Source organism: Teleopsis dalmanni, chromosome 2 (assembly GCF_002237135.1).
Source record: "Teleopsis dalmanni isolate 2A chromosome 2, ASM223713v2, whole genome shotgun sequence".
In the NCBI taxonomy this organism is placed as follows: domain Eukaryota; kingdom Metazoa; phylum Arthropoda; class Insecta; order Diptera; family Diopsidae; genus Teleopsis; species Teleopsis dalmanni.
Genome location: NC_051847.1, coordinates 34886591 through 34913116, shown reverse-complemented (window position 1 = coordinate 34913116; position 26526 = coordinate 34886591). Strand labels below are relative to the sequence as shown.

At 28.7% G+C, this 26526-nt stretch overlaps 2 protein-coding genes across 2 annotated transcripts; both read right to left on the bottom strand.

Annotated features, from left to right (window-relative positions):
* Positions 1 to 13656: 13656 nt before the first annotated feature.
* Positions 13657 to 15122, bottom strand: LOC119674305 (caspase-like). The gene is made up of 4 exons (XM_038085437.1): positions 14934 to 15122; positions 14050 to 14367; positions 13835 to 13973; positions 13657 to 13768 (listed from the first exon to the last, which is right to left on the bottom strand). Exons 1-4 carry the CDS (start codon positions 15109 to 15111, stop codon positions 13657 to 13659), a joined length of 747 nt encoding a protein of 248 aa, XP_037941365.1. The 5' UTR covers positions 15112 to 15122.
* A 5701-nt stretch (positions 15123 to 20823) lies between these two features.
* On the bottom strand, positions 20824 to 26463 carry LOC119681580 (cell wall protein DAN4-like). The gene is made up of 4 exons (XM_038094820.1): positions 24754 to 26463; positions 22499 to 22774; positions 22303 to 22438; positions 20824 to 21026 (listed from the first exon to the last, which is right to left on the bottom strand). Exons 1-4 carry the CDS (start codon positions 26141 to 26143, stop codon positions 20960 to 20962), a joined length of 1869 nt encoding a protein of 622 aa, XP_037950748.1. The 5' UTR covers positions 26144 to 26463; the 3' UTR covers positions 20824 to 20959.
* Positions 26464 to 26526: the final 63 nt, after the last annotated feature.

Below are 26526 nucleotides of genomic sequence, written 5' to 3'. Positions count from 1 at the left end.
GATGAAGAGACTGAGTACTCAGCACGTTGTTTATACGCAGACGTGTGGAGAGTAAAAGATAATATGTTGAAGAGATACAGATATAAAAATAAAGACAATAGAAAAATTATTAATGGAGCTTAACGCAGATCACGGATGTTTGAAGACATGCATTTGAGCTTTACATACAATAAAAAAGTGTGCAATCAATAAGTAGCACGTGCATTTTAAGTAAACAAATTGAACGACAAAGAGACGAGTGAGTCCACTCGTACCTTCTAAAAGTTAGTGGGTTTTTTTCTATATTTTCCAGAAAAATAATTACTAAACTAATATTATATATATGTAATGTGAAGTAAAAAAAATAGGGAATTTAAATTAAAATTATTTTTAATTACATTATAATTACATATGTTCATATACTTATGTATGTAAAGTAATTATAAAATATTAATTTACCGGAACAACGTACGAAAATCAATTGAAAAAAACAATTTAATAAAAAATTTACAAAAAACTAGAGCAAAAAAAATACCAGAGCTCATATACATATCTTAAAAGTTTTAAATATTAAAATCATTATGGCTCTTGGAGTAACATTAGCATGACTCTCTCAGTGTTACGTTCCTAGATTAGGTTCTATACATAAGAAAGAATATATTAATCATGCAACAAATAATGCCTCTACAAACAGAATAGTATTAATTTAGGATTTCGTTCTAATATAAACACAGCAAGTGAATTTGTTAATAAAAACTTTCACAGAAAATAAACAAAAGTCCAGAAAAATGTGCGAACATAAAAGTCAAGTACGGTTTTGGGTCAGTTGGAGCGCTGACTCTGGGCTTCAAATTCGGCAGGGCACGAGTGCGATTTCTGGTACTTATAGTCTCAAAAAGTTATTTACGAATAATTAAATACAAGAATTTTTTCCAAGACCATTTGTGATGGCTATTTGGCATTACTCGAAACAGCTTTGTGGTCAGCCAAAAATTCAATTAATTAAAATAATATAAAATGAATTTTTGTTGTTGTAGCTCACTACTGTTCGTAAAATCTAATTAATAAAAAAAATTAAAATTATTCTACGCATCAAGTTGTGTGTGAAAGGAATCAGTGAAAACTGTCTTAAGCGGGCACCAACTGGACCAGAGTTATACAGTTAAGAGAATTGTCCGTTTAGAAAAATGATTCTCAACCTTTTTTGACCCAGGACGACTATGATATTTTTGTTTTTTGTAGAAACCACAAAGTTGAAGAATAACATGTATCTCTGGTATAACGTATAATGAATTGTATAAGTGTATAGACACATTATATACGTTATAAAATAGGTATATTTTTACTTCAACATTTTTTTCTAATAATAAGTGAGGTCTCAGTGGACAAACTACATGCATATTTGTATCCTCACCTGTTAAACTTGATACAGGATTATTTTACAACATTCCGCGGACCACTGGTTGCTTATAGTAAGCTGTTTTACCAAAAATCTGCATTAGAACTAATAAAATAACATAAATGAAGCTTAAGCTTGGGTGAAGCATAAAGTTCCAATTATTTAAGTCCGGCCATTCTTCTTACTTTATCGAGCTGACTTAGGCATCTTGCCTTTTCCCTAGACACTAGACTAATAGAGAGCCTAACTGATGATGGGGTCTGAGTGAGGTATTCTTGTCGCCAATGTGCATATTCTTGATCAGAACGATAAGATAAATCGAAGTAATCTGTTGTAATCTGCGAATAATCAAGGTAAACAATTTCTATTAAACGTAGTATGAGCGCTCTTGGCACTATGTACTCTTTTATTAATTTTATAGGAAATTCAAGAAGTATTTCTTATATTTTGGATTTTTTCTTATGTAAAAAATCATCTTTTACTAAATCCAATTTTTTCAACAGACTAACTTATTTTTGTTCATAAATATAATCATAATAAAATATATTCAATTTGGTGGCCTTTTATTGATGTACCCGGATCATCAGCCTTACTTGTTATTCACTTCTGGTACCTATCATGCACCACTCATACAAAGTCATTTAAAATAAAATATTATTTAGAATTTTATTTGGTTTGAATTTAACAATAAAATGGTATATGTAAATTTACTAAAAAAATTCAGTAAATTAATAAAAAAAATATAGCTAAAATATTGGGAGAAGGGTATCTTAACTTCGACAAAGTTAAGCTAACATTTTTATTTGTGAATAATAAATAAAAATAAATAGATTTAAATCGAGAATAGCAAGTACTAAATCTAAATTTTTATGCTTAGATAATAAAAATGATTTGGCTATACAAAACGTTTTGGTACGATTAGATTAGAAAAATAATAGTAATAATGGCATAATGTTAATGATTAAAATACTATTTATTTTTCAGTTAAAAATAGGCTTACATATTTCGAATTCATTATTTAAATTCTTAATAATAATACTGCAATGCACTCAGTGGAGATTCCTCTTGTCAGCAAAATTACTTCAAACGAATGATATCTAGTAGACGTCATACAATATCAATTGGTTAAGAAGTTGGAATTTTCTTATATTTTTTTTTTCGTCATTGAATTGATATAGGGTAAGTGGAATATATCACTAAAATTCACAATAATTGCATTTGCATGTAGACGTTTTTGGTACAAGTGTTTTTGTTTCGGGATCTGTTTTTTATTCGTGGAACGTGAATATCACAACTTTTGTTTATACTATAGATATAATTGGTGTTTGTTTTGTAGAGTGGTTCACGTTTTTAAAAAAAGATTACTATGCGAATTTAGCTGTTTTATTGTTAACTTAAATTAAAGCTTTATGCACCTATGGAGCATAGCCAAAGCGAACATGGAGCTACTACTTCTCCTACTACTACCATTATTTCTCCCAGCTTCTTTCCTCCTTCCAAAATTCAGTCGATTTAATACTTAATAATGAATAGAGCGCTTATGTTCATGTGGCATGGCCCCATCAATGTGACTGATCGATGTCGAAGGTATTGGGTAGGAGTATATCCAAGTAGTTTTGCATAATAATTTGATTTTTATTGCGTTTTATGTTAAATATTATATATTGTACAGTGAATTAAAGAATATGATGTCTATAAGCTTTAACTTGAATTAGGATAACCTTAGATCAGAATAAGCCTGGACAGTAACACAACGGAGGTTCTTGTGTTACTTTCTTGAGCATAGGTAAATACTATCTACAGGAGGTTAGATTTGGCACACCCAGCCTAGTTCCATGTCGTCCTATAGTTCAGTGTCCTGTAAAAACTTATATTATCTTAGATATGTATGTTATTAAAGATAATATTTTATATTAACTTACATATTAGTTCATCTTAAAAGTCTTCTGGCTTGTTTCTAAGTATTAAGTAGTAGGTTGTAGAAATGTAGTATGTAGGCCATATCATTCTTGAAGAACAAATTGTCTGGAAAAGTGGTAAATGCAGCTTTGTAATTAGATCGGTTGTTATACAAGTCACAAAAGAATATTGGATGAGGTCACTTTTTCGGAAACTCATCAATTTCGATCCATTTCTGTCACTGGAAAAGAAATACCATAAGTGCAACTTTATAAAGAAACTTAAAACACGTTTGATTAGTATAAATTATTATTATTTGTAGTTATCATTAGATTGCAGATTATATACAGGTTCCATGCAGGTTGATATAATCACATCGTATATACGTCCGATAGGTCCCTCGACACTGGCGTTATACACTGTCGATATGTGTATACTATACTCGGATAAATGTTCTCTGAAAAACATAACCAACACACTTCAAGAGCACATAAACCTCATTCTAGAATATTTCCAGAAATGGAAAATAAAAATCAATAATGAAAAAACTTTGGCTCTGTTCATTACACGTAAGTAAATTCATGAATATAAACTAGAAGGATAGCATTAAATATCTAGGTATCACAGTGGACAAACGATTCACATGGTTTAAACATGTTTAACTGAAAAGAATCAGCTGTGCCAAAATTCTTCATTACCTCCAACCGCTATGCAAAAATGAAAATCTCAATGCTAAGAAGAGAAAGCTGATATATAACTAAATAATTCGTCCGTCACTTCTATATGGATGTGTAGTGTTTAGCAAAGCTACAAACACTACTATTCGTCAGATAAAAATTGCGCAAAGCCAGGCACTTAGAAGACTTTTCAAGGTACCATGGTATCATCGTACCTTTCAGTTATTGCTTAGTCTGATGAAGTGATAAACAATAATCCAGTCAAGGCGTAGAGAAGGGTTATGAAGAAACCTCACAGTTAATAGAGAGTAAAAGTGCTTAAGTGCTCTAACTCAACTAGTCTCAACATATATAAAATATAGAAAAACTAGTGAAATCCGGTTGTTTAATAAAAGATTCAATTCTAAATGTTTCTAACCTAATTAGACGAAAATGTTTAATGATCTCTTTGACCATGAGGAGTATATCGTAATATTAATAATAGAAATGGTCAGTTTAATTTAATTTTTCTTTTAATATCAACAATTGACATTTTTTGCAATTCAAGCATTCAGGATATCTTAAATACTACTTCATTAGGATGAAACGTCCGTTTTAAAATATTGATTTTAATATTATACCCACTAACACTTGTATTTATTCCCACAATTAGGGACTGAAAATACCGCGAATCAACAATAAATGTTGCAAAAAAATTGCAAAAATAAATGTAAAAGTTTATTTTTATTAATAATGCGCATTTACATTATTTCTTAAGTGACTAATTTAAACAATCGTATTTAAGTGCTTTTTTAAAAACCAGATGGATGATTATAAAGCTTGTCAATAATAACTAAGAAACATTTAAAGCAGGTTAATTATCCAAATTAGCTGGCTATTGAGTTTTAATAACAAATCCAAATGAGCTGACAAGTGTTTATTTTACTAGATGTATTGATTTGTTTTTATTGGAAATTCGCAAAATAACATAACGAAAACACCGATATTCGACCATATCTCGAATATCACTTGGTTGCTATATACCAAGAAATCTGGACTTAACGAGCCAAAATACTTTAGAAGTAACTTAGTTTAGTTTTTAGCAAGAAAATTACCAATTTGTCGCATAATGTTATTATTAAGTTTCAGGTATTCCATTTCTCGACCAGAGAAATATTTCTGAGTTTAATTTTCTCATTAAACTATTTTACTCAACTTATTTCATCGAGTATTATTTCTTCATTTGTTATAAAATGATCATCTAAGTACATTTTGTGCATATGTATAAATGTCGGCCAGACTGATAGCATGTTATTAGTGGTCTCTTTCTCTTTTCTACAAAACCTACATGAACACGTCTTGCAAAAAGAGTGCCCCACTTAGGTTTCAAGAATATGGCTCATTATTAGATACAAATTCTATTAGAATGAATTCCCAGTGTTTTTGGTTGTTATAACGAAGCTAAAGTTTTTGGCAGGTTATCTGGTATATCACCGTGACCTGCGTTATAAAGTGTCACAAGCGACCTCTAGTTACATCTTTCGAGATTGTCCTGGTCATATGAAGTTTATTATACCGTAAATTGATGTCTCTCTCTGATATTAGCAAATACTTACAAGTAACATTTTGTCCTTCATTTAAAAGGCGCAGAGTCTTTTATTCAGTTAGGGTTAGAAGAGATTAGTCATGTTGACAGTGTTCTGCATCAATGGTATCCAGTAAACGATTAATTCGTATATTCATAATTTATCTAGATGTTTATTCAATTTAAATACTTAGGTATTAAATTTCCTGTAATTATTCTTAAATTATTTTTATTTAATTTTATATCATTTGATTTCGATTAAAGGTCTTACGAGTGACAGCAAAATACTTTCTTCTTTTTTAAGTGGATTTCAATTCTTAAGAATATTGACCGTTTGATACCCACTAAAATAAATATTTTGGCATGATTTGTAGAAATAAACAAAAATCCCAGATTGTGAAAATCTGAGACATTACAAAGGATCGGATATTTGAGCTACTTATGACGTCGGACTTGAGTATTTGAATTCTGGTCTTGAGAAAACCATTGTTTTTCAAACAAAGTTGACATAAGATACTATCAGCGAGGCTAAAACTAAAGACCTGGTTGATTAATCACGTTGATTAGTAGTTTATAGTCTTTGCGACATGGAGTCATAAGAAAACCTGTAGGCTTTCCATAGATTTCAGGTTGCAGTCGGTAGCCATCGTGGTTATGCCATTTATTTTTTGATTGTGATTTAGTGTTAAGCCATATATAACAAGTCTCACAATAGATTTAAGCACGCAAGGTACCGATTTACAACCATTTTTTGCTAGTTCGTCTGCAAATTCGTTTATTAATATGTCGAAATGACCAGAAACGCATTAAAGGGTTAAATCGTTTAACCCTTAAATCGAGTTTAAACACAGTTTAGGCCATATGTAATTTATTTAGTCATAAGCTTGTACGGTATTCCTTTTTTTCCTCAATGCATGATAAAAATTAGCCTTATCTATGTCATGTTAATTATCTATGTTAATTAAAATTAAGAGTAATTACTTAAATACTTTGGTTTGGCTTTTTATTGTGTATGTGGCGCATAGTATTGAATAGTATTGAGCTTTAGTTAAAAATTTTGATGAAATCACATAAATTTAATTGTTTAAAAATATTTACTTAAAAATATATGAAATGTTATTGAAGTAAACAAATAAACTAGATTCCTTAAAAATTAAAATAATTTATTTTTCGTGTGTGAATAAATAATAAAAATATTATTCAGCAGTTGTGCTTTATTGCGTAAATACAAATATTTTTTCTTAATAAAAAAACAAATGCAAATTAATTAAAAGTATCACCATCAAGTATTAAAATCACCATCTCATTAATGATAAAAATCTAAAGCATCGTACTTATCATTTTTTGAACGGGTTTTTTAAATTGAAACATAATAAAAAATTTGTTACCATTTGTTAGCCGTTATCGCCCTAACTGTATATTTATTATGAATATATAAAGTTAAGCAGCTATTTTTATATATAAAATAATAATAATAATTTTAAAATTAAATCATATAAGGCATTCATCGCAGATGAGATAACTGCATGACGTCTATTAGTTCTTGTTTTTGATTATCTGACAGAAACACCATGAACTCTAGATATGGCATATATGTATAGTCCATATTGTGCATTGGTACCATTCACCTATCTAAGTCTTATCTTTATTATTAATTAATACGTTTTCTATTGTTTACTTTCTCAAAAAAAGCTGTTTTTTTGCATAAGAATCAGACCCGAACATTTTCCTATCTAATTTAAAATAATTGTAGTAGAAATATTTTTTAATTGATTTCTTAATACTTTATTATATAAATTGATTAACCTTCTGTCATAAAAAATTAATTATTTTGTAGAATATTTTTTGTTGTTGTTATATGTTGATTATTTGAGAAGTTACAATGAAACTGATGAATTGCTTATCTGAAATAAAATTGGAAATGCTCTCAATCAATTTGCAACACGCAAATAATCTGCATTTATATCAACGCTTCAGTTATTAATGTCTTGAGTAATCTATGTTCACCCTACGATTGATATTGCAAGTATTACTGGAAAAGAACAGAGATAGAATATCAAAATACATTTCAAAATCAGTTTTAGCTATTTTTTTTATTTATTTGTTAATGTCTTTCTTAATGAATTTTGGTCCCTTCCAAATTTTATATGGAACGTATAGGTCTAGTTTCTATTTTTCAGTGGTCTTTCCATATGATATGGATTATATTTCATATCAAAGCAACATAAATGTGATTGATCGAAGAAATTAATAAAATCCCATAGATTGCACAAGCCTATTATCACAGAAGTCTATTTAAAAATATAATCAATATAGCAAAAATGTAAATAGTATTGGTTAGGTTATTTTTCAGTTTAATTATAGGAAAATGGCTAATTATGACATTTTAAAATCAAGATCAAATAATAATAATAGTTGAAGATTATAGCAATATTTTTCAATTATAAACTATATAATGTTAGGCTTGTTCAAATATAGGTTCTCATATATAGATATATAAAATGCAAGAACCCGTATATGCTCACCTATAAAACAATATATGGCAGACATATATGAACCTAAAATTTCTAAAAGTTTTCACGCTTGATTCAATCACGATAAAGAAACATCAGTATCCCTTTACAGAAATAGAAGATCAACAAAGTAAACTCTATGAAATGCTAGATTTTCTTAACGAAAGATATGAATAGGCAAAGGCTAGAATAGCTAAAACAACGATTAGACTTTGTATAAAAACGTGTCAGTATTTTTGACATAATCCAAAGAAAAACATCAATCGGCAGTTAGTGAATGGCGAACTCCTCTAAGTGTTCAAGGTAAGTAAAATCTTGTATACATCCGTACGCTCTACTGTTAGTGATATTTTGGGAGAAATGTGATGAAAGAAAACCATAGACAAATTTATCTCACCTTAATGTGAAACGGTTAAACGGTTAGGTTAATCTGTCTGGCTGTTGGCTAAGGTTGAACTTTGGGTCACATAACTTGATTATCATAGGTTAGCTTAGATTAATCTGGCTCGCCGTAAGCCACGCATATATCTATTTGTCCCTAGCAATACCAGAAAGAGATACAAGCTTTATGTAATTTTTAGAGTAGACTCTTTTATTCATTTCTGGCTCATCGTGAGCCCTACATACACCTATTGGTCCCTCGCAATACTAGAAGGAGATACAAGCTTTACGTAATTTTTGTATTAACCATTTGGCGAATTTAAAGAATGATTAAACCTGTATTTCTTAGATACACGTAGATCCACCAACCATTTTTAAAAATGTTGCCTAAATACAATTTCAGACCAGATCTTAGAGGGATTTGAACTAAGACCTTGTGACTCTTTTAAACATACAAAAATAGTACTCCAATTTATTTTTGGAAGTTCGATCTTAAATTAGAAGGTCAGAAGTTATATTTATTTTAAAAAACTCCTTTTAGGAGTTAAATTAGAAGTTTGATCTTATTTTGCAAACTCTGCGGACATCTCAGGAATGTCTATCATGGTGGGACCAAAATATATTCCATTATCCTCACTGCTATAAATATAAATATTCATTTACTTGCATATGTAATCGTTTCTTCTTCGTATGTATGTGGAATGATAAACAAAAAACAGACAAGAAATAACAGCATTAATAATTATTTGTAATCTGACTGCATAATTATGATGCACAGCAGCATTATTAATAATATATTAAAATTAAGCTATTTAAAGAAGTTAATTTGTTTGTTAGAAGTGATAAATTGGTTATTAATATGTTATCAATTAAAAGTTTTGGGAAATAACTTGGAGTTCTTCCAACCAGGAGTTAAAATAGTGATATAAATCACTTATGTTTCTTTTTCGTCCAAAAGTTTTTTCGTTATTATACATGACAATTACAAATGAAGTAACTTCAGAACATTACAACTCCACAAAGATAAAGAAAAGATTCTCTTGACTTTTCAATTGAAAAAAGTGAAAAACGTGTTTATTCTCATCGTACTAATAAAATTAATTTGACATGGTCAGAGATATCTCGCATTGATTTATAGTCAAATGCCTTAAATAGGATAAGTATCAGTATTGAAAACCATTTATTGACATCTAAACATGCTCTACCTAATTTAGGCTGATTTTTTTGGATTAAAATTTATTTATTTTTTTCGATTAACTTCGTTTATATAAAAACAGTGAAAGATATAATTTTCAATAGTGTATTGTAGATGTATACGCTATAGCAGCTATTATAGTAGATATAGTATAGATAGTAAATACGTGGGCGATAAAACATACAATATTCTGTAAGAATAAGAAGAGATTATCAAGATCTTGTCACAGATAATAAAGATGTTGTACCAGCTCTAAATGAAATCTATCGTTTTCATCTAGGAAACGACCTTATGAGAATGTGGACCTTAAGTTCCCATGAGGATATCATATTCCATAAAGATGATCATTATTTGCGGATATCATTGCAGGCATTGATTACACTTCAGTTCATTGGAACTACTATAGTCTATTGACACGATAAAAGTTATTAGTGATTCCGGTGTCAAGATTAAATTAAAATAATTTAAAGTATTTAAAAGATTCTTGTGGAATGCCTAATTTTTCTATTTTCATTAAAAATGAAGTGTGCAGTCTTAGTCGTTAAGTTCTAATTGAAATGTAATATTTTTTCGTTTGCCTGATTGACTTTGAGTTTTAATAAAGATGCGTGTAAGATAAAAATCATGCAATGCCATATTATGATAAATTAGTACCAATTCATTAGTAAACATATGTTTTTATATAGTGACTAAGAAAGTTGGAATGCATGCATACAAAACTACAAAAATATTAAGTATATGAATAAAATTAAACATTTCATAATTTTAACAAAATTAGATCTTTTAAGTTGTATGTATACTTTTTTACTAAGTATTTACATTGCATATATGGGCCATTAGGCCAAAGTGGATCCACTTGAGATCGCCGGTATAACCTAACCTAACCTTACCTACATTGCATATAACATTGAGATTAATTGAATATAAACAAATTGATGTCTTTAGTAGTTTCTTAAAAAATTTAAGATCTATTGAAACCTTATTCTAGACATAGTGCTCTCTTCCATAATTAATACTATTTTTATGTAATGGCGTTGCTAAAGGAAGAGTTTTAATAAAAGTTTTGAATTAGCGTTAGTATAACAACATAATACTTAAGAATAATTCGAAAAAGGACTCTTCTCTAACGGGAAACATTGAAAAAGCGTATATGAAAAGATCTTGACCTTGTAAAGCTCACTTGAGCTAAAATAATGACCTATAATAATATCACCGCGATTCCCGAAAGGACATCAATGATCAAAGTATAAGCAAAGCCAAAGGCATAATTTTCCTAATCAAATAAGTGTGAAGAACCTAAAACTTACTTAGGTTAAAACGTATAAAACTTACTTAAGTCCTTAATATTGCAAAACAACAGTTCCATTACGATACTGACACATGAGTTGGAGTACAGCTTTCTTCTCATACTCAGAGCCACAACCAAGACAAAAGCCATAACAGGGTGGTCTTATAGCATATCTTTCTAACTGGTACGTTCCTTGTCCAGTTTGGACCAGGCTCATCTTGAGCTCTGAATGGAGGTTTTATCTGACTATACTCAGATATTTTTGTTTGATTGTCAATATACAACTTGACTGTTCTGATACCAACATCCGAGAAATTAAAGTCAGGAAGTAGTGTGGCAACTCGTCTGTCCTGCAGTTGCTCGAAATGTTCCTGTGTTCAGGTACCCATGTGAGTTAGCTATTTCATTGAGAGAAACTGAGCATTTTCAAATTGTTGACGATGTAGCTGTTGGGCCTACCAGAAATTTGATAGCAGTTTGGATATTCGAAAAAATTACGATATTCTTGTTGCCTAAATACATTCAAAGCTTTTCGAAGAATGTTTGAAATATAGCTGACTTTATTGCATCAAAATATTAGTAATGTTATTTTGTATTTCTGTAGAAATAGTAGAAATATTAATGTTAAGATAATGTGTGAAACTAGTACGAGCATTGCATATTTTTAGGTGTACAGATAAAAAATTTATTAAAAGTGTTCACACCAAACTCTGTAATTGTTAAATGGTAGAAGTTTTTGCAATTAAGGATGAGGGAGCAATGTTTCTTGGCCAGATACAAACAGTTGATATTAACGAACTCTAGAAGTTCCTAAACCTCAAAGACTGAGACTAATCACGGTTATCCGTGGAATATGTGGATTCAATAAATCAACCAACAATAATTTAAATAATATGTTTTTATTTAGATTGGCTTTTTAGTTCAAATATTTATGTATTATATATATATATGATATTAGTTCAAATAAAAAAATAACATGTTTATATAATATAAAATTAATTATTAGACATCCCTTTACAATTGTAATGGACAGTACTGAATCCAAAGAGCAACGTCGGGCATTGTGTTAATAGTATAATAGAATAATATTTATGTTTTGTAATATAATACAATAAAAAACAATTTAAAAGATCACATTATTTTTATTTATTGAATTTCCTAAGAAATTCCTAATCAGAGAATAAAGATGATTGATTGAGATGGTCTCCAAAGTAATAACTTCCGAAGTAATTTGTTGTTAAGGATGGCGATTGTGTTTACCACTTAAAATAAAGAAAAAGTTATTTAATAAAAAATTTTAAAAAATAAATAAAAATATTTAATATTTAATTACTTTTCCAAGGCTTTAACAGCTTCCATACCTTTTTCGATTATATCAGTTAGGTTTTTGTCATGACCATATTTTATTAAGTACATGCATAACGTTAGTGTAAAAACTGACCCGTCTTTGTCATCATAATATGAGACGAAACCTTGAAATGCAATATTCACGAAAAAATAGTTATATAGTATAAATAAAATCATAAATGCATAGACTTTAACATATATACGAACATATTATAATACATACCTTCATATGTAGAATAAAAGGTAAGTAAATAGTCAGGTATATGTAGGTCTTGTATTTTAACACTTTGCCAGGGATAACTCTGTACATTTGTAGTCCCAGTATTTCTGATTTTTTCCGGAGTATTTTTACCTTTACAAGTATCAATAAATAGAAATTTCGGGTTTTCATCCAAGAAACCGTTGCGAAGTAGTGAAAATATAATAGTATCTTCCAAATTATATTTTGTATCTTTTGCAGAAATTATACTTGTTCTGTGTAGTTTGGAAAAACATTTATAGGTTTTGTCATCATAAATATTTTAACTTGATATTGTTCATAATTTACATACCGTCATATATTTAATCGTATGGTCGTATGTTAATCCCTTTTTTAACCCGATGTTATAAATAAAATATAAAAAAAAGAAAATATTCGGGACATATATAAATATTAAACAATTTATAAAAATTTTATTTAATTATTTTTAAGACGCAACAAATTTTAAGTTTTCATCATTTATAGAGCCTGAAATAGGGTTGTTTAAAGTGTGACTACAATGCTGATTCTCAAAATCTCATCTCATAGAAAAAAAATTACAGGTGTTCTTATTTTATGAAAGGAACTCAAAAAAAATTTGGATGAGGCCAAAAAGGTGTCCGATTTTTGTTTGAAAGATTTCCTTACCTCTTTTCATAACTCCTTCTATTTTTGCTTTTGTTAGGTCTTCGTGATACAAATATACTATTTTAAAACATTCAAGAAATTCAACTATCTTCAAATACCGGATTGTATATGAAAAATGTTTGCAATATGTAAGACTAGTAGGACATGGCCCTATGACCGGACTGCAATTTTAAGTAAACAATGTCGGTGATGAACAGAAATAGAAGAAATTTCCTTAGGCTGATGGCAGTAATTACCTATTGGAGATTAGTTAGTCAGAATGGGAATTTTTAACAATAAACACAAAAGTATTTCCCCTTATTTGTACATGGTCTGTTTTTAGGAGACAGGCAAGACTTATAATCAAAGTCCGAGAAATTAACAATTAGTCATCTCTTCGCAATTTTATCATCCTTTTGCAATTATAATCGACAATACTGAATCCAGGGAAGCAACGTCAGGTATCTTGTTAGTAGTAGAAAACAGTGATATTTATGTTTTATAATACAATTAAATAAAAAATGATTTAAAAAATTACATTTTTTTTATTTAAGAGAATTTCATATGAGAAAACTCAGAAAATAGAGCTTGTTGATTCAGATAGTCTCCAAAGCAATAACTTTTTAAGTAATTGGTTGTTATGCATGGCGATTGTTTCCCACTTAAAATAAAGATAAAGTCATAAAAAATCAAATAAAGCATATATAAAAATTTAATACTTAATTACTTTTTCGAGATTTTAACAGCTTCCATAACTTTTTCGATTATATACATTAGGCTTCTGTCATGACCATATTTTACCAAGTACTGGCATAACGTTTGTGTAAAAATTGATCCGTTTCTGTCATCATAATATGAGACGAAACCTTTAAAATATTGACAAAAAATATAAAATAAATAAAATCACATAAAATTTATATAGTAATATATTATTATACATACCTTCATATGTAGAATAAAATATAAGTAAATAGTCGGGTATATATAAGTCATGTATTTGACTTTGCACACATTGCCCGGGATATCTCTGTACGTTAGCATCCCCATTTCTTATTTTTTCCGGAGTATTTTTGCCCTTACAAGTATCAATAAATAAAAATTTTGGTTTTTCATCCAAGGAACCGTTGCGAAGTAGTGAAAATATAATAGTATCTTCCAAATTATATTTTGTATCTTTTGCAGAAATTATACTTGTTCTGTCACCATGACTCAATATAAAAATTATTATACAGGAATGACGAGTAAAATTCATTTTTTCTACTATAATAATGTAAAGACATATATAAAATATTGGTTTTTAATTACGAAATAATTATGTGAAATATATATAGCTTCTTAAAAAAAACTTTCTATTTTCTATGTGTGTGTAGTTTGGAAAAATATGTATAGGTTTTGTCTTTTCATCATTAATATCTTATCTTGAAGTTGTTCATTCTTCTTCTCGTACCGTCATATATTCAATCAACTCGTAGACACCTTAAATTAATATCTTGGTCGTATGTTAATCCTTTTTCCAACGGGTTTTTAAAAAATATATATTTTTGGTTATCTTATCAGGTTGATTTTAAGATATATAGACCTATGTAATTTGTGCTGATATATTGTGGTGGAAAGGCATTATTATATTATTTATTACATTATATAAAATTTTGTATTTTTTTTTTGAATATCACTTATTAAATACAGTAAGAATAATTGGGATATAAATTGAGACATAAACAAATGATCCTCAAAATGTTTCTCTATTAAATGCGCTTATCGGTTGAATGCGGGAGTTTTTCTTTTTATATCAGCTTTATTATTAAGAGATATATATATATATATACCTTTCTTCATAACTCTTTCTATTTCCGCTTTTGTTAGATCCTCATGATATAAATATTTTATTTGGAAGCATTCTAGAAATTTAACTATAGCTTTTTTATCTGATTTGCCTGAAGATATATTTGGAGCACCATCAAAATTGACATTATTAAAAATTAAAGCGTATCCGGGTCCCGACATTACTTTTATAGACTAAGAACTTATGTATTCGAAGGTTTTCTGTTAACTACTGATATTTTTATGAGTACAAATTAGGGAAGTAAAATTTTTTATAAGATAAGCTTTTTTCTGCGAAAGACTTCTGATTAGAAAGCTATATAATATTTTTTATAAATGAGTTGTAAATACTATATTTAGAACATTATGTGTTTTATGTATCAAAACAGTTGCCTGTCAATATCTTATATGTATTTGTAGATAACAATCTTAACCAACAAATTTAATTGTTAATTAATTATTGAATATTATCAAAACTCTCATAATCTACACCTGTTAAATTTACTCTTTACTCTTATGGTAATGGGGTTATATCTGGAGGAATATGTAAGTTCCCTCTTTGTTTGAAATGTTATCTAAATTACAATTTATTTAATAAATAAATTATTGAGATTTGATCAAGTAATTTATATTCATTTATTTGATGACATTAAATTTTTTGTAAAAGGAAAAAGGACTCTTCTCTAACGGGAAACATTGAAAAAACGTATATGAAAAGATCTTGACCTTGTAAAGCTCACTTGAGCTAAAATAATGACCTATAATAATATCACCGCGATTCCCGAAAGGACATCAATGATCAAAGTATAAGCAAAGCCAAAGGCACAATTTTCCTAATCAAATAAGTGTGAAGAACCTAAAACTTACTTAGGTTAAAACGTATAAAACTTACTTAAGTCCTTAATATTGCAAAACAACAGTTCCATTACGATACTGACACATGAGTTGGAGTACAGCTTTCTTCTCATACTCAGAGCCACAACCAAGACAAAAGCCATAACAGGGTGGTCTTATAGCATATCTTTCTAACTGGTACGTTCCTTGTCCAGTTTGGACCAGGCTCATCTTGAGCTCTGAATGGAGGTTTTATCTGACTATACTCAGATATTTTTGTTTGATTGTCAATATACAACTTGACTGTTCTGATACCAACATCCGAGAAATTAAAGTCAGGAAGTAGTGTGGCAACTCGTCTGTCCTGCAGTTGCTCGAAATGTTCCTGTGTTCAGGTACCCATGTGAGTTAGCTATTTCATTGAGAGAAACTGAGCATTTTCAAATTGTTGACGATGTAGCTGTTGGGCCTACCAGAAATTTGATAGCAGTTTGGATATTCGAAAAAATTACGATATTCTTGTTGCCTAAATACATTCAAAGCTTTTCGAAGAATGTTTGAAATATAGCTGACTTTATTGCATCAAAATATTAGTAATGTTATTTTGTATTTCTGTAGAAATAGTAGAAATATTAATGTTAAGATAATGTGTGAAACTAGTACGAGCATTGCATATTTTTAGGTGTACAGATAAAAAATTTATTAAAAGTGTTCACACCAAACTCTGTAATTGTTAAATGGTAGAAGTTTTTGCAATTAAGGATGAGGGAGCAATGTTTCTTGGCCAGATACAAACAGTTGATATTAACGAACTCTAGAAGTTCCTAAACCTCAAAGACTGAGACTAATCACGGTTATCCGTGGAATATGTGGATTCAATAAATCAACCAACAATAATTTAAATAATATGTTTTTATTTAGATTGGCTTTTTAGTTCAAATATTTATGTATTATATATATATATGATATTAGTTCAAATAAAAAAATAACATGTTTATATAATATAAAATTAATTATTAGACATCCCTTTACAATTGTAATGGACAGTACTGAATCCAAAGAGCAACGTCGGGCATTGTGTTAATAGTATAATAGAATAATATTTATGTTTTGTAATATAATACAATAAAAAACAATTTAAAAGATCACATTATTTTTATTTATTGAATTTCCTAAGAAATTCCTAATCAGAGAATAAAGATGATTGATTGAGATGGTCTCCAAAGTAATAACTTCCGAAGTAATTTGTTGTTAAGGATGGCGATTGTGTTTACCACTTAAAATAAAGAAAAAGTTATTTAATAAAAAATTTTAAAAAATAAATAAAAATATTTAATATTTAATTACTTTTCCAAGGCTTTAACAGCTTCCATACCTTTTTCGATTATATCAGTTAGGTTTTTGTCATGACCATATTTTATTAAGTACATGCATAACGTTAGTGTAAAAACTGACCCGTCTTTGTCATCATAATATGAGACGAAACCTTGAAATGCAATATTCACGAAAAAATAGTTATATAGTATAAATAAAATCATAAATGCATAGACTTTAACATATATACGAACATATTATAATACATACCTTCATATGTAGAATAAAAGGTAAGTAAATAGTCAGGTATATGTAGGTCTTGTATTTTAACACTTTGCCAGGGATAACTCTGTACATTTGTAGTCCCAGTATTTCTGATTTTTTCCGGAGTATTTTTACCTTTACAAGTATCAATAAATAGAAATTTCGGGTTTTCATCCAAGAAACCGTTGCGAAGTAGTGAAAATATAATAGTATCTTCCAAATTATATTTTGTATCTTTTGCAGAAATTATACTTGTTCTGTGTAGTTTGGAAAAACATTTATAGGTTTTGTCATCATAAATATTTTAACTTGATATTGTTCATAATTTACATACCGTCATATATTTAATCGTATGGTCGTATGTTAATCCCTTTTTTAACCCGATGTTATAAATAAAATATAAAAAAAAGAAAATATTCGGGACACATTTAGAAAAATTTCACGGTTAATATTAGTTCTTAAATATAAACAATTTTAATTGTTTAAACAATTTATAAAAATTTTAATTGATTATTTTTAAGACGCAACAAATTTTAAGTTTTCATCATTTATAGAGCCTGAAATATTTGCTTAAAGTGTGACTAAAGTGTGACTACAATGCTGATTCTCAAAACCTCATCTCATAGAAAAAAAATCACAGGTGTTCTTATTTTATGAAAGGAACTCAAAAAAAAATTTGGATGAGGCCAAAAAGGTGTCCGATTTTTGTTTAAAAGATTTCCTTACCTCTTTTCATAACTCCTTCTATTTTTGCTTTTGTTAGGTCTTCGTGATACAAATATACTATTTTAAAACATTCAAGAAATTCAACTATCTTCAAATACCGGATTGTATATGAAAAATGTTTGCAACATATAAGACTATTAGGACATGGCCCTATGACCGGACTGCAATTTTAAGTAAACAATGTCGGTGATGAACAGAAATAGAAGAAATTTCCTTAGGCTGACGGCAGTAATTACCTATTGGAGATTAGTTAGCCAGAATGGAAATATTTAACAATAAACACAAAAGTATTTCCGCTTATTTGTACATGGTCTGTTCTTAAGAGACAGGCAAGAATTATAATCAAAGTCCGAGAAATTAACAATTAGTCATCTCTTCGCAATTTTATCATCCTTTTGCAATTATAATCGACAATACTGAATCCAGGGAAGCAACGTCAGGTATCTTGTTAGTAGTAGAAAACAGTGATATTTATGTTTTATAATACAATTAAATAAAAAATAATTTAAAAAATTACATTTTTTTTATTTAAGAGAATTTCATACGATAAAACTCAGAAAATAGAGCTTGATTGATTCAGATAGTCTCCAAAGCAATAACTTTTTAAGTAATTGGTTGTTATGCATGGCGATTGTTTCCCACTTAAAATAAAGATAAAGTCATAAAAAATCAAATAAAGCATATATAAAAATTTAATACTTAATTACTTTTTCGAGATTTTAACAGCTTCCATAACTTTTTCGATTATATACATTAGGCTTCTGTCATGACCATATTTTACCAAGTACTGGCATAACGTTTGTGTAAAAATTGATCCGTTTCTGTCATCATAATATGAGGCGAAACCTTTAAAATATTGACAAAAAATATAAAATAAATAAAATCACATAAAATTTATATAGTAATATATTATTATACATACCTTCATATGTAGAATAAAATATAAGTAAATAGTCGGGTATATATAAGTCATGTATTTGACTTTGCACACATTGCCCGGGATATCTCTGTACGTTAGCATCCCCATTTCTTATTTTTTCCGGAGTATTTTTGCCCTTACAAGTATCAATAAATAAAAATTTTGGTTTTTCATCCAAGGAACCGTTGCGAAGTAGTGAAAATATAATAGTATCTTCCAAATTATATTTTGTATCTTTTGCAGATATTATACTTGTTCTGTCACCATGACTCAATATAAAAATTATTATACAGGAATGACGAGTAAAATTCATTTTTTCTACTATAATAATGTAAAGACATATATAAAATATTGGTTTTTAATCACGAAATAATTATGTGAAATATATATAGCTTCTTAAAAAAAACTTTCTATTTTCTATGTGTGTGTAGTTTGGAAAAATATGTATAGGTTTTGTCTTTTCATCATTAATATCTTATCTTGAAGTTGTTCATTCTTCTTCTCGTACCGTCATATATTCAATCAACTCGTAGACACCTTAAATTAATATCTTGGTCGTATGTTAATCCTTTTTCCAACGGGTTTTTAAAAAATATATATTTTTGGTTATCTTATCAGGTTGATTTTAAGATATATAGACCTATGTAATTTGTGCTGATATATTGTGGTGGAAAGGCATTATTATATTATTTATTACATTATATAAAATTTTGTATTTTTTTTTTGAATATCACTTATTAAATACAGTAAGAATAATTGGGATATAAATTGAGACATAAACAAATGATCCTCAAAATGTTTCTCTATTAAATGCGCTTATCGGTTGAATGCGGGAGTTTTTCTTTTTATATCAGCTTTATTATTAAGAGATATATATATATATATACCTTTCTTCATAACTCTTTCTATTTCCGCTTTTGTTAGATCCTCATGATATAAATATTTTATTTGGAAGCATTCTAGAAATTTAACTATAGCTTTTTTATCTGATTTGCCTGAAGATATATTTGGAGCACCATCAAAATTGACATTATTAAAAATTAAAGCGTATCCGGGTCCCGACATTACTTTTATAGACTAAGAACTTATGTATTCGAAGGTTTTCTGTTAACTACTGATATTTTTATGAGTACAAATTAGGGAAGTAAAATTTTTTATAAGATAAGTCTCTTTCTGCGAAAGACCTCTGATTAGAAAGCTATATAATATTTTCTATAATTGAGTTATAAATACTATATTTAGAACATTATGTGTTTTATGTATCAAAACAGTTGCCTGTCAATATCTTATATGTATTTGTAGATAACAATCTTAACCAACAAATTTAATTGTTAATTAAATTAACACCTGTTAAATTTACTCTTTACTCTTATGATAATGGGGATATATCTGGAGGAATATGTAAGTTCTCTCTTTGTTTGAAATGTTATCTAAATTACAATTTATGATCGAGATATGATCAAGTAATTTATATTCATTTATTTGATGACATTAAATTTTTTGTAATATTTTTATCTAATATATACTATTGAAAAATTTGTTCAAATTAAACTTAATTGAAATTATAATCTTCAGTACACAATTTTGAAAAGTTTTTCTCTTATTAAACATTATAATTTGATAAGGAAAAAACTACTGAAATAGTTATTAAGCTGTATTATTTATAACATTTTAAGTTTTATTATATTTTATTTAATTGTCTTATTTTAATTTTATTTTTAATACAAATTTTTGAAACATACAATATATTTGTTTATTTTTATATAAAATATTTAGTATACTTTTACATCTATCTATATAATATTATATATAGATGTATATATGTTTGAGTTATTAAGATAAAGCTATAAATATGACTGTTCATAATATTACAATATAGATCTTAACTTACTTTTTTATTATATCGAATAAGTTATTTTTAACTTAATTATAATGAATTATATTACGAAGAATACTACTTGAAGCCTAGATGCCTTAACAATAGTCTCCGAAAACAAATGGTATCGTAAGAGTGGTAGTTAGCGATGGAATTTGCATGTTACTGTCAAAAAATAAACATTATTTTTAAATTTTAAATTTATATTATTATTATAATGTATATATCAATTATATCAATTAAAATATATTGCAGAATTATAAAAAGTAATTTATATAAATTCTATTACGTATTTACTTAAATATCGGACCTTCCCTATCTAGAAAAATAGGCCAGACGCAAAATTTTTTAGGGAAAGTTATCTTGGCACTTAAGCTCAAAATGCACACAGTCATAGTTAAATAAAATATGGAAATTTTGTTGTTTTTTCAATGGTTTTGAAAAATTTGACATTGAGGGCAAGAGAATACAACTAAAGAATCAAATAATATTTTAAGAATAATAATATGGATTTTTTGGCTTAGGTTTCAGTGAAATAAATATCAGAATTTGAGCCTTTTTTGAGCAAATTACTAGAAATGTGACCCCATCCACATAGAAAATATTTCCTTTTAAATTAATATTGATAATTAAGATTTGACTGCCTGCTTAACATGTCTTTATTGACCAATGACTAATGTCAAAGCCCAATGAAGAGCTTAAAGCAGATGTAACTTTTCATTATATGGTTTTAAGTGTTTAGTAGTTGTGTATTAAATACTTTGCACTACTTATACTTCAAGATGCAAATTAATATATTGGTGATCAGATATATCGGATTACTAATCCCATATGTATAGCGAGACTTATTTACTGATATTGGTTCAGTATGTTCTGGATCTGTACAAAGCAGTGTCTTGAAGATTTGCAATTTATTTTACTCTCCATCAAATTCGTAGGTATATGTTATATGGTTTTTTTGGGAAAGTTTTTCCGGAATATTTAACCCATATTAAGAATGCTCTTTTTGTAAAATAATTCGAAAAACTAAAGGATTAAATCCTACTTGAGGCCTGAGACTGTTAATATACATTTATATTGTTTAAGAAAAATTGCAGAATGATTTGCAGAATACGAATTATGTTTTTGTTGTAGTGAGTAGACAAGACCTTTTCTCTTCTGTCGATCAATAAATAGTGTTGAAGAGAAAATAATACTTATTAATTCAAAAAGTTCAGTTCATAGTGCTTATATTTGTAAAACTTTCTAGGTAAAGAAAAGAACTTCATTTAAACCTTTCTTTTTTAAAATGTTTTACAAATTTGTAATTATGCGATTGATTTATTGATATTTTAGTTGTGTAAATAATATAGTTCTATAAATAACATACAAATATATAATAATATCTATATATAATAATAATAATAATAATTATAAATATTTTAATAAGCTTTATACTTACTTCGTGCGTTCTTTAACTAAACGTAAAACTTCATCCATTATATTTTTGATGTCTTTTGATTGGCCATGCATTTTCAGACTTTCACAAAGCGTTTGTATGAAAAATGAACCATCTTTTAAGCGATATGAGACATAACCTATAAGTTTGATATTATCTATTAGTATATGTAAATATTTAAACTCTAAAACGTTAATACCTTCAAATGTACTGTAGCATTTAAGTATTTCACTTGGAGTGCCATTAGGTTGTACCGAATCGGTTTTAAAACCTCCAATTTCCATAGCACCTTTACATGCCTGTATGAAAAAAATTTTTGGTTTGTCTGCCAATGTACGATTGCGGAGTATGGGAAAAAGTATTTTATCATCGATTGAATAGGTACCATTTTTGGCAGCAATTCCCTCATGCCTTGAACCATGACTAAGTATTACTATGATAAGGCATGAGTAATCAGTAAATTTCTTTCTCTCAACTGAAAAGAAAATATAAATAATATATGAAATTAGTATCAAATGATAATTGGTTAGGTTAGGTTATAACGGCGAATTAATAGATCCACTTAGGCCTATTGGCACATTGTGTTTTTGCATTAAATAATAATAACATAATATTAATTATCAATAATCAGATAAATGTTTCGCAATAATTGGGGAATGACCCTCTTTGATAAGAAATGCTTAATGTCGTCACTTTTTGTTTTAGATTGTTTTTTATTAAAAAATGTATACCCCTTTAAAGGTATTTGTTTACATATGTGAAAACATAATATAATTTAGTGAATTTAATATAAAATAAATTTAATTTAATATTACAAATTTAACGCCTGCCAAGGAATTATATATGAAAAAATAACTTAAATTTAAGGATATATAAAAGATCTTGAAGTGAAATATATGTGGGAGGTGATTATTTGCAGCAAGATATTTCAAAATCGAATCGAAGTATGAAGAATGTTTCTAATATTAACTAAGGTTACAAGTATTAATTACTAAATTAGGTAAAACAATAAATAAAATCATGAAGTTAATAATAAGCAATCTGCAGATTTTAGACAGTATTAACAATTATAGTCCTGTTGTAGTTTATTATAAACATTCCGATTGTGCAATAATCTCACACCTATTTTATTTTTACTTTATTTTTATCATCATTAACTTGTGTCTGGTCTCGCCATCCTATACGAAGTTGTAATAAGTCCCTTTGCGGACTCCGACTACTTATCATACAATATGCTACTAAAAATTCTCGATTGCATGAGAATATGACTGAGTCTCTTCTTCAGTCATACTTATTATTTTTGTGACTATGTCTGCTTTGAGGTGGATCGCATAAAGTTTATGCGACACCGAAGTCGCGCTTCTTCACAGATAGTGTTAACAATTCACCGGTGAACTTTTCTTTCGAAAGCTGCTAAGAAGTTAGGGTGCTTTTTCTGTACTGTAATTTTTAATAAAAGATGGGAAGAATCAACGATATGGCAGGCATCTGTATGCAATCTGGCCACGTTCCGATAAAAGGAAATCCACAATTCTCATTGAGATATCCCGTAGAGATGTCAGTCTTTTGGTAGATTTACTTACAGGTAAACTAGGGAACCATACTAGAAGATTAGGTTTCCCTTTCAATCAAATCTGTCGCAGATGCGGAGATCACGAAAAGAGTGCCTCTCATCTGCTATGTTTTTGCCCAGCTCATGCACGGCGGCGGCGAGTCCCCTTTCTTAAAGTTCTTGACCGAATGAATGACCTCACACTAAATAGCATTTTATGCTTCCCCAAAGGTTTTAGGTGGTTTTAAACTTAAGTATCTGATGTATAGTTGAACAGTTACTTTAATATTATAGTAAGGTTTCTGGATCTAAACAGTAGGTCTTGTTTATTTTCACTATATATATGTTTATTTTCACTGTATATATTATATAGACATAAAGGATTTAAAACAAAATATTTATTTTGTTATAAATAATAAACAGACAATCGAAAGCAATATTAAATAGCAACATTATTCGTATCGTAATAACAAAAAATACTTCATTTTCGGAAATAAAGTGACGGTTTTCTCTACATATGTTTAGCTTATCAGAAATATTTTACCAAGATTGGCGGTGAACCCCCTAGAATATCGTTTTAGTTATATACTAATTGGTGCATATTGTGGCTTGCTACACTCAACTGATTAATTCTGACATATGTAGAACTATGAACTATAATAATTTTATTGTATATTTATACCGAATTTATTGCGTATACTTTTTATATACATAAAAGTAAATTTATAAAATATATAAGTGTATGTATGTACATGTGTTTTTTGATTTTGCATTAATTCAATCTAATGTGTTAGACACTCAAGATAAGATAAGCACTGCCAAAGAGTTCTTAATTTGATAAATGAATGTTTATACATATATGGTATAATTCACCACAAAACTTATATTGAAATCGTACTTACTATTATTCACGGTACTGTCGATCTTATCAAGTGTGGCATTTTTGATAACATTCACATTTAACTTGAACATCTCGAACACTTCCTTTAGGGATTTTACATCATTGGAACTACCATCACGAAACTCATTTTCTGGATTATCGAAAGTGTCATTATTAAATATATATGCATAACCTGGTTTAAGTTTAGATTTCTTCTTTGTGGACGCCAGTGAGGTATTGCTAGTATTGGGCGAAATATTTGGCATAGTAAATGGTGTTGAGCTTGGTGTACTATAAGTACTAGTAGTTGACTTATAACCAGGTGTATAAGAAGATTTTGTAGTGGGTGCTGCAGTACTGCTTTTGAATTCATTTCCAAAGACACTGATTGGGTTGTAGTTACTATTTGTAGCTAATTTTGTAGCCCCTGTTGTGCTCGTAAATGTGGGTTTAACTGTTGTTGTAATACGTGTTGTTGGAGGAGCTGTTGCAGTGATACGATTTGTATAAGGTGAAACATATGTGCTGGGGGTTGAATATACTGAAGAATTTATAGTCACTTTATTATTTATATTTGTTGGTTTAATTGTTGTATTTGTTGGCCTGGCATCACTTTTAATCAACACTGGTGTCAAACTATTTGAACTCAGACTTGAAGTAGTGTATAAACTACCAGCAGGTCGCGTAATACTGGTATTTAGTGAACTATTTACACTAGCTTTACCATTGTTAAAAGTGTAATTACTACTTTTTGGTAGTATAGCTGGTACAGTTAGTGGCGAATTTGGTGAGGATAATTTAATATCATCTAATTTTATACGCTGTTTTTCAACAGAAGTAGTTACAGTGCGTCCATTTTTAGTGGTCACTGTCGTTTCTTCAGTTTTCACTAAAGTCGGTGTTGTTGGTGTAGTTCTATAGCGCATGCCGGCGCCAGTACTGCTGCTACCACTATTTACGCCGAAAGCTGTATGTGAGTCATAATTAAATGGGGAACGCGTTCCTGGACTAGTTGTGGTTTTAAATTTCGGCATACTTTTCGAAGAAATGCCATTACCATTGTTTGATGCACTATTGCCTGTTGGTTTAGTTTGGAAATTTCCAGAACGGCGACGTGAATTTATTTCGGGTCTACCCATCTGTTGCAACATTTGTTCTAACTCTTCGGAGGTAGGAGTACGACGTGTTAGAATTTCAGTAACCGTTGCCTGCTGTTGACGAGTGACAGTTTGACGTGTTGTTTGATATGTAACTGTTCTTGTGTTATTATTAAAAATAGTAGCATTCTGGACTGTAGTATTTGTTGTTTCAGTTTGTGCAGTTGTAGTTTTGACAGATGTACGTGGATCTTGACGTACAATTTCAGTAGAAGTAGATTCCTTGGGTTTATCTTTCGCTGTTCTCCAGAACATTTTAAATGGTTTATGAGCTTATGAAACAAAATCAAAAACAAAATACAATATCAACTTAATGATTTCCGCGAAATGTTTTTTTTATTCCGTTAGAACGACAAAAATAAACCTTCGATATCGTAAGTGACTTATAAAATACTGAATAAAAAATTTTTTGTATATATTTTTCGGAGCGAATTTCACTGTTGATATGTTAACTTAGATAAGAACAGCTCATTTTGGTGGTTCAACGAAATTCTTTTGTCGTAGTTCTTTGTGTACGCGTATATTTCACAAAATTTTTAAGCAGTTGAAAATTATGATTAAGCGAATATCGTGCTAAACTTATTATACATATATACATAAACGTAAAAAATTCATACAAATATACAAATTTATTATTT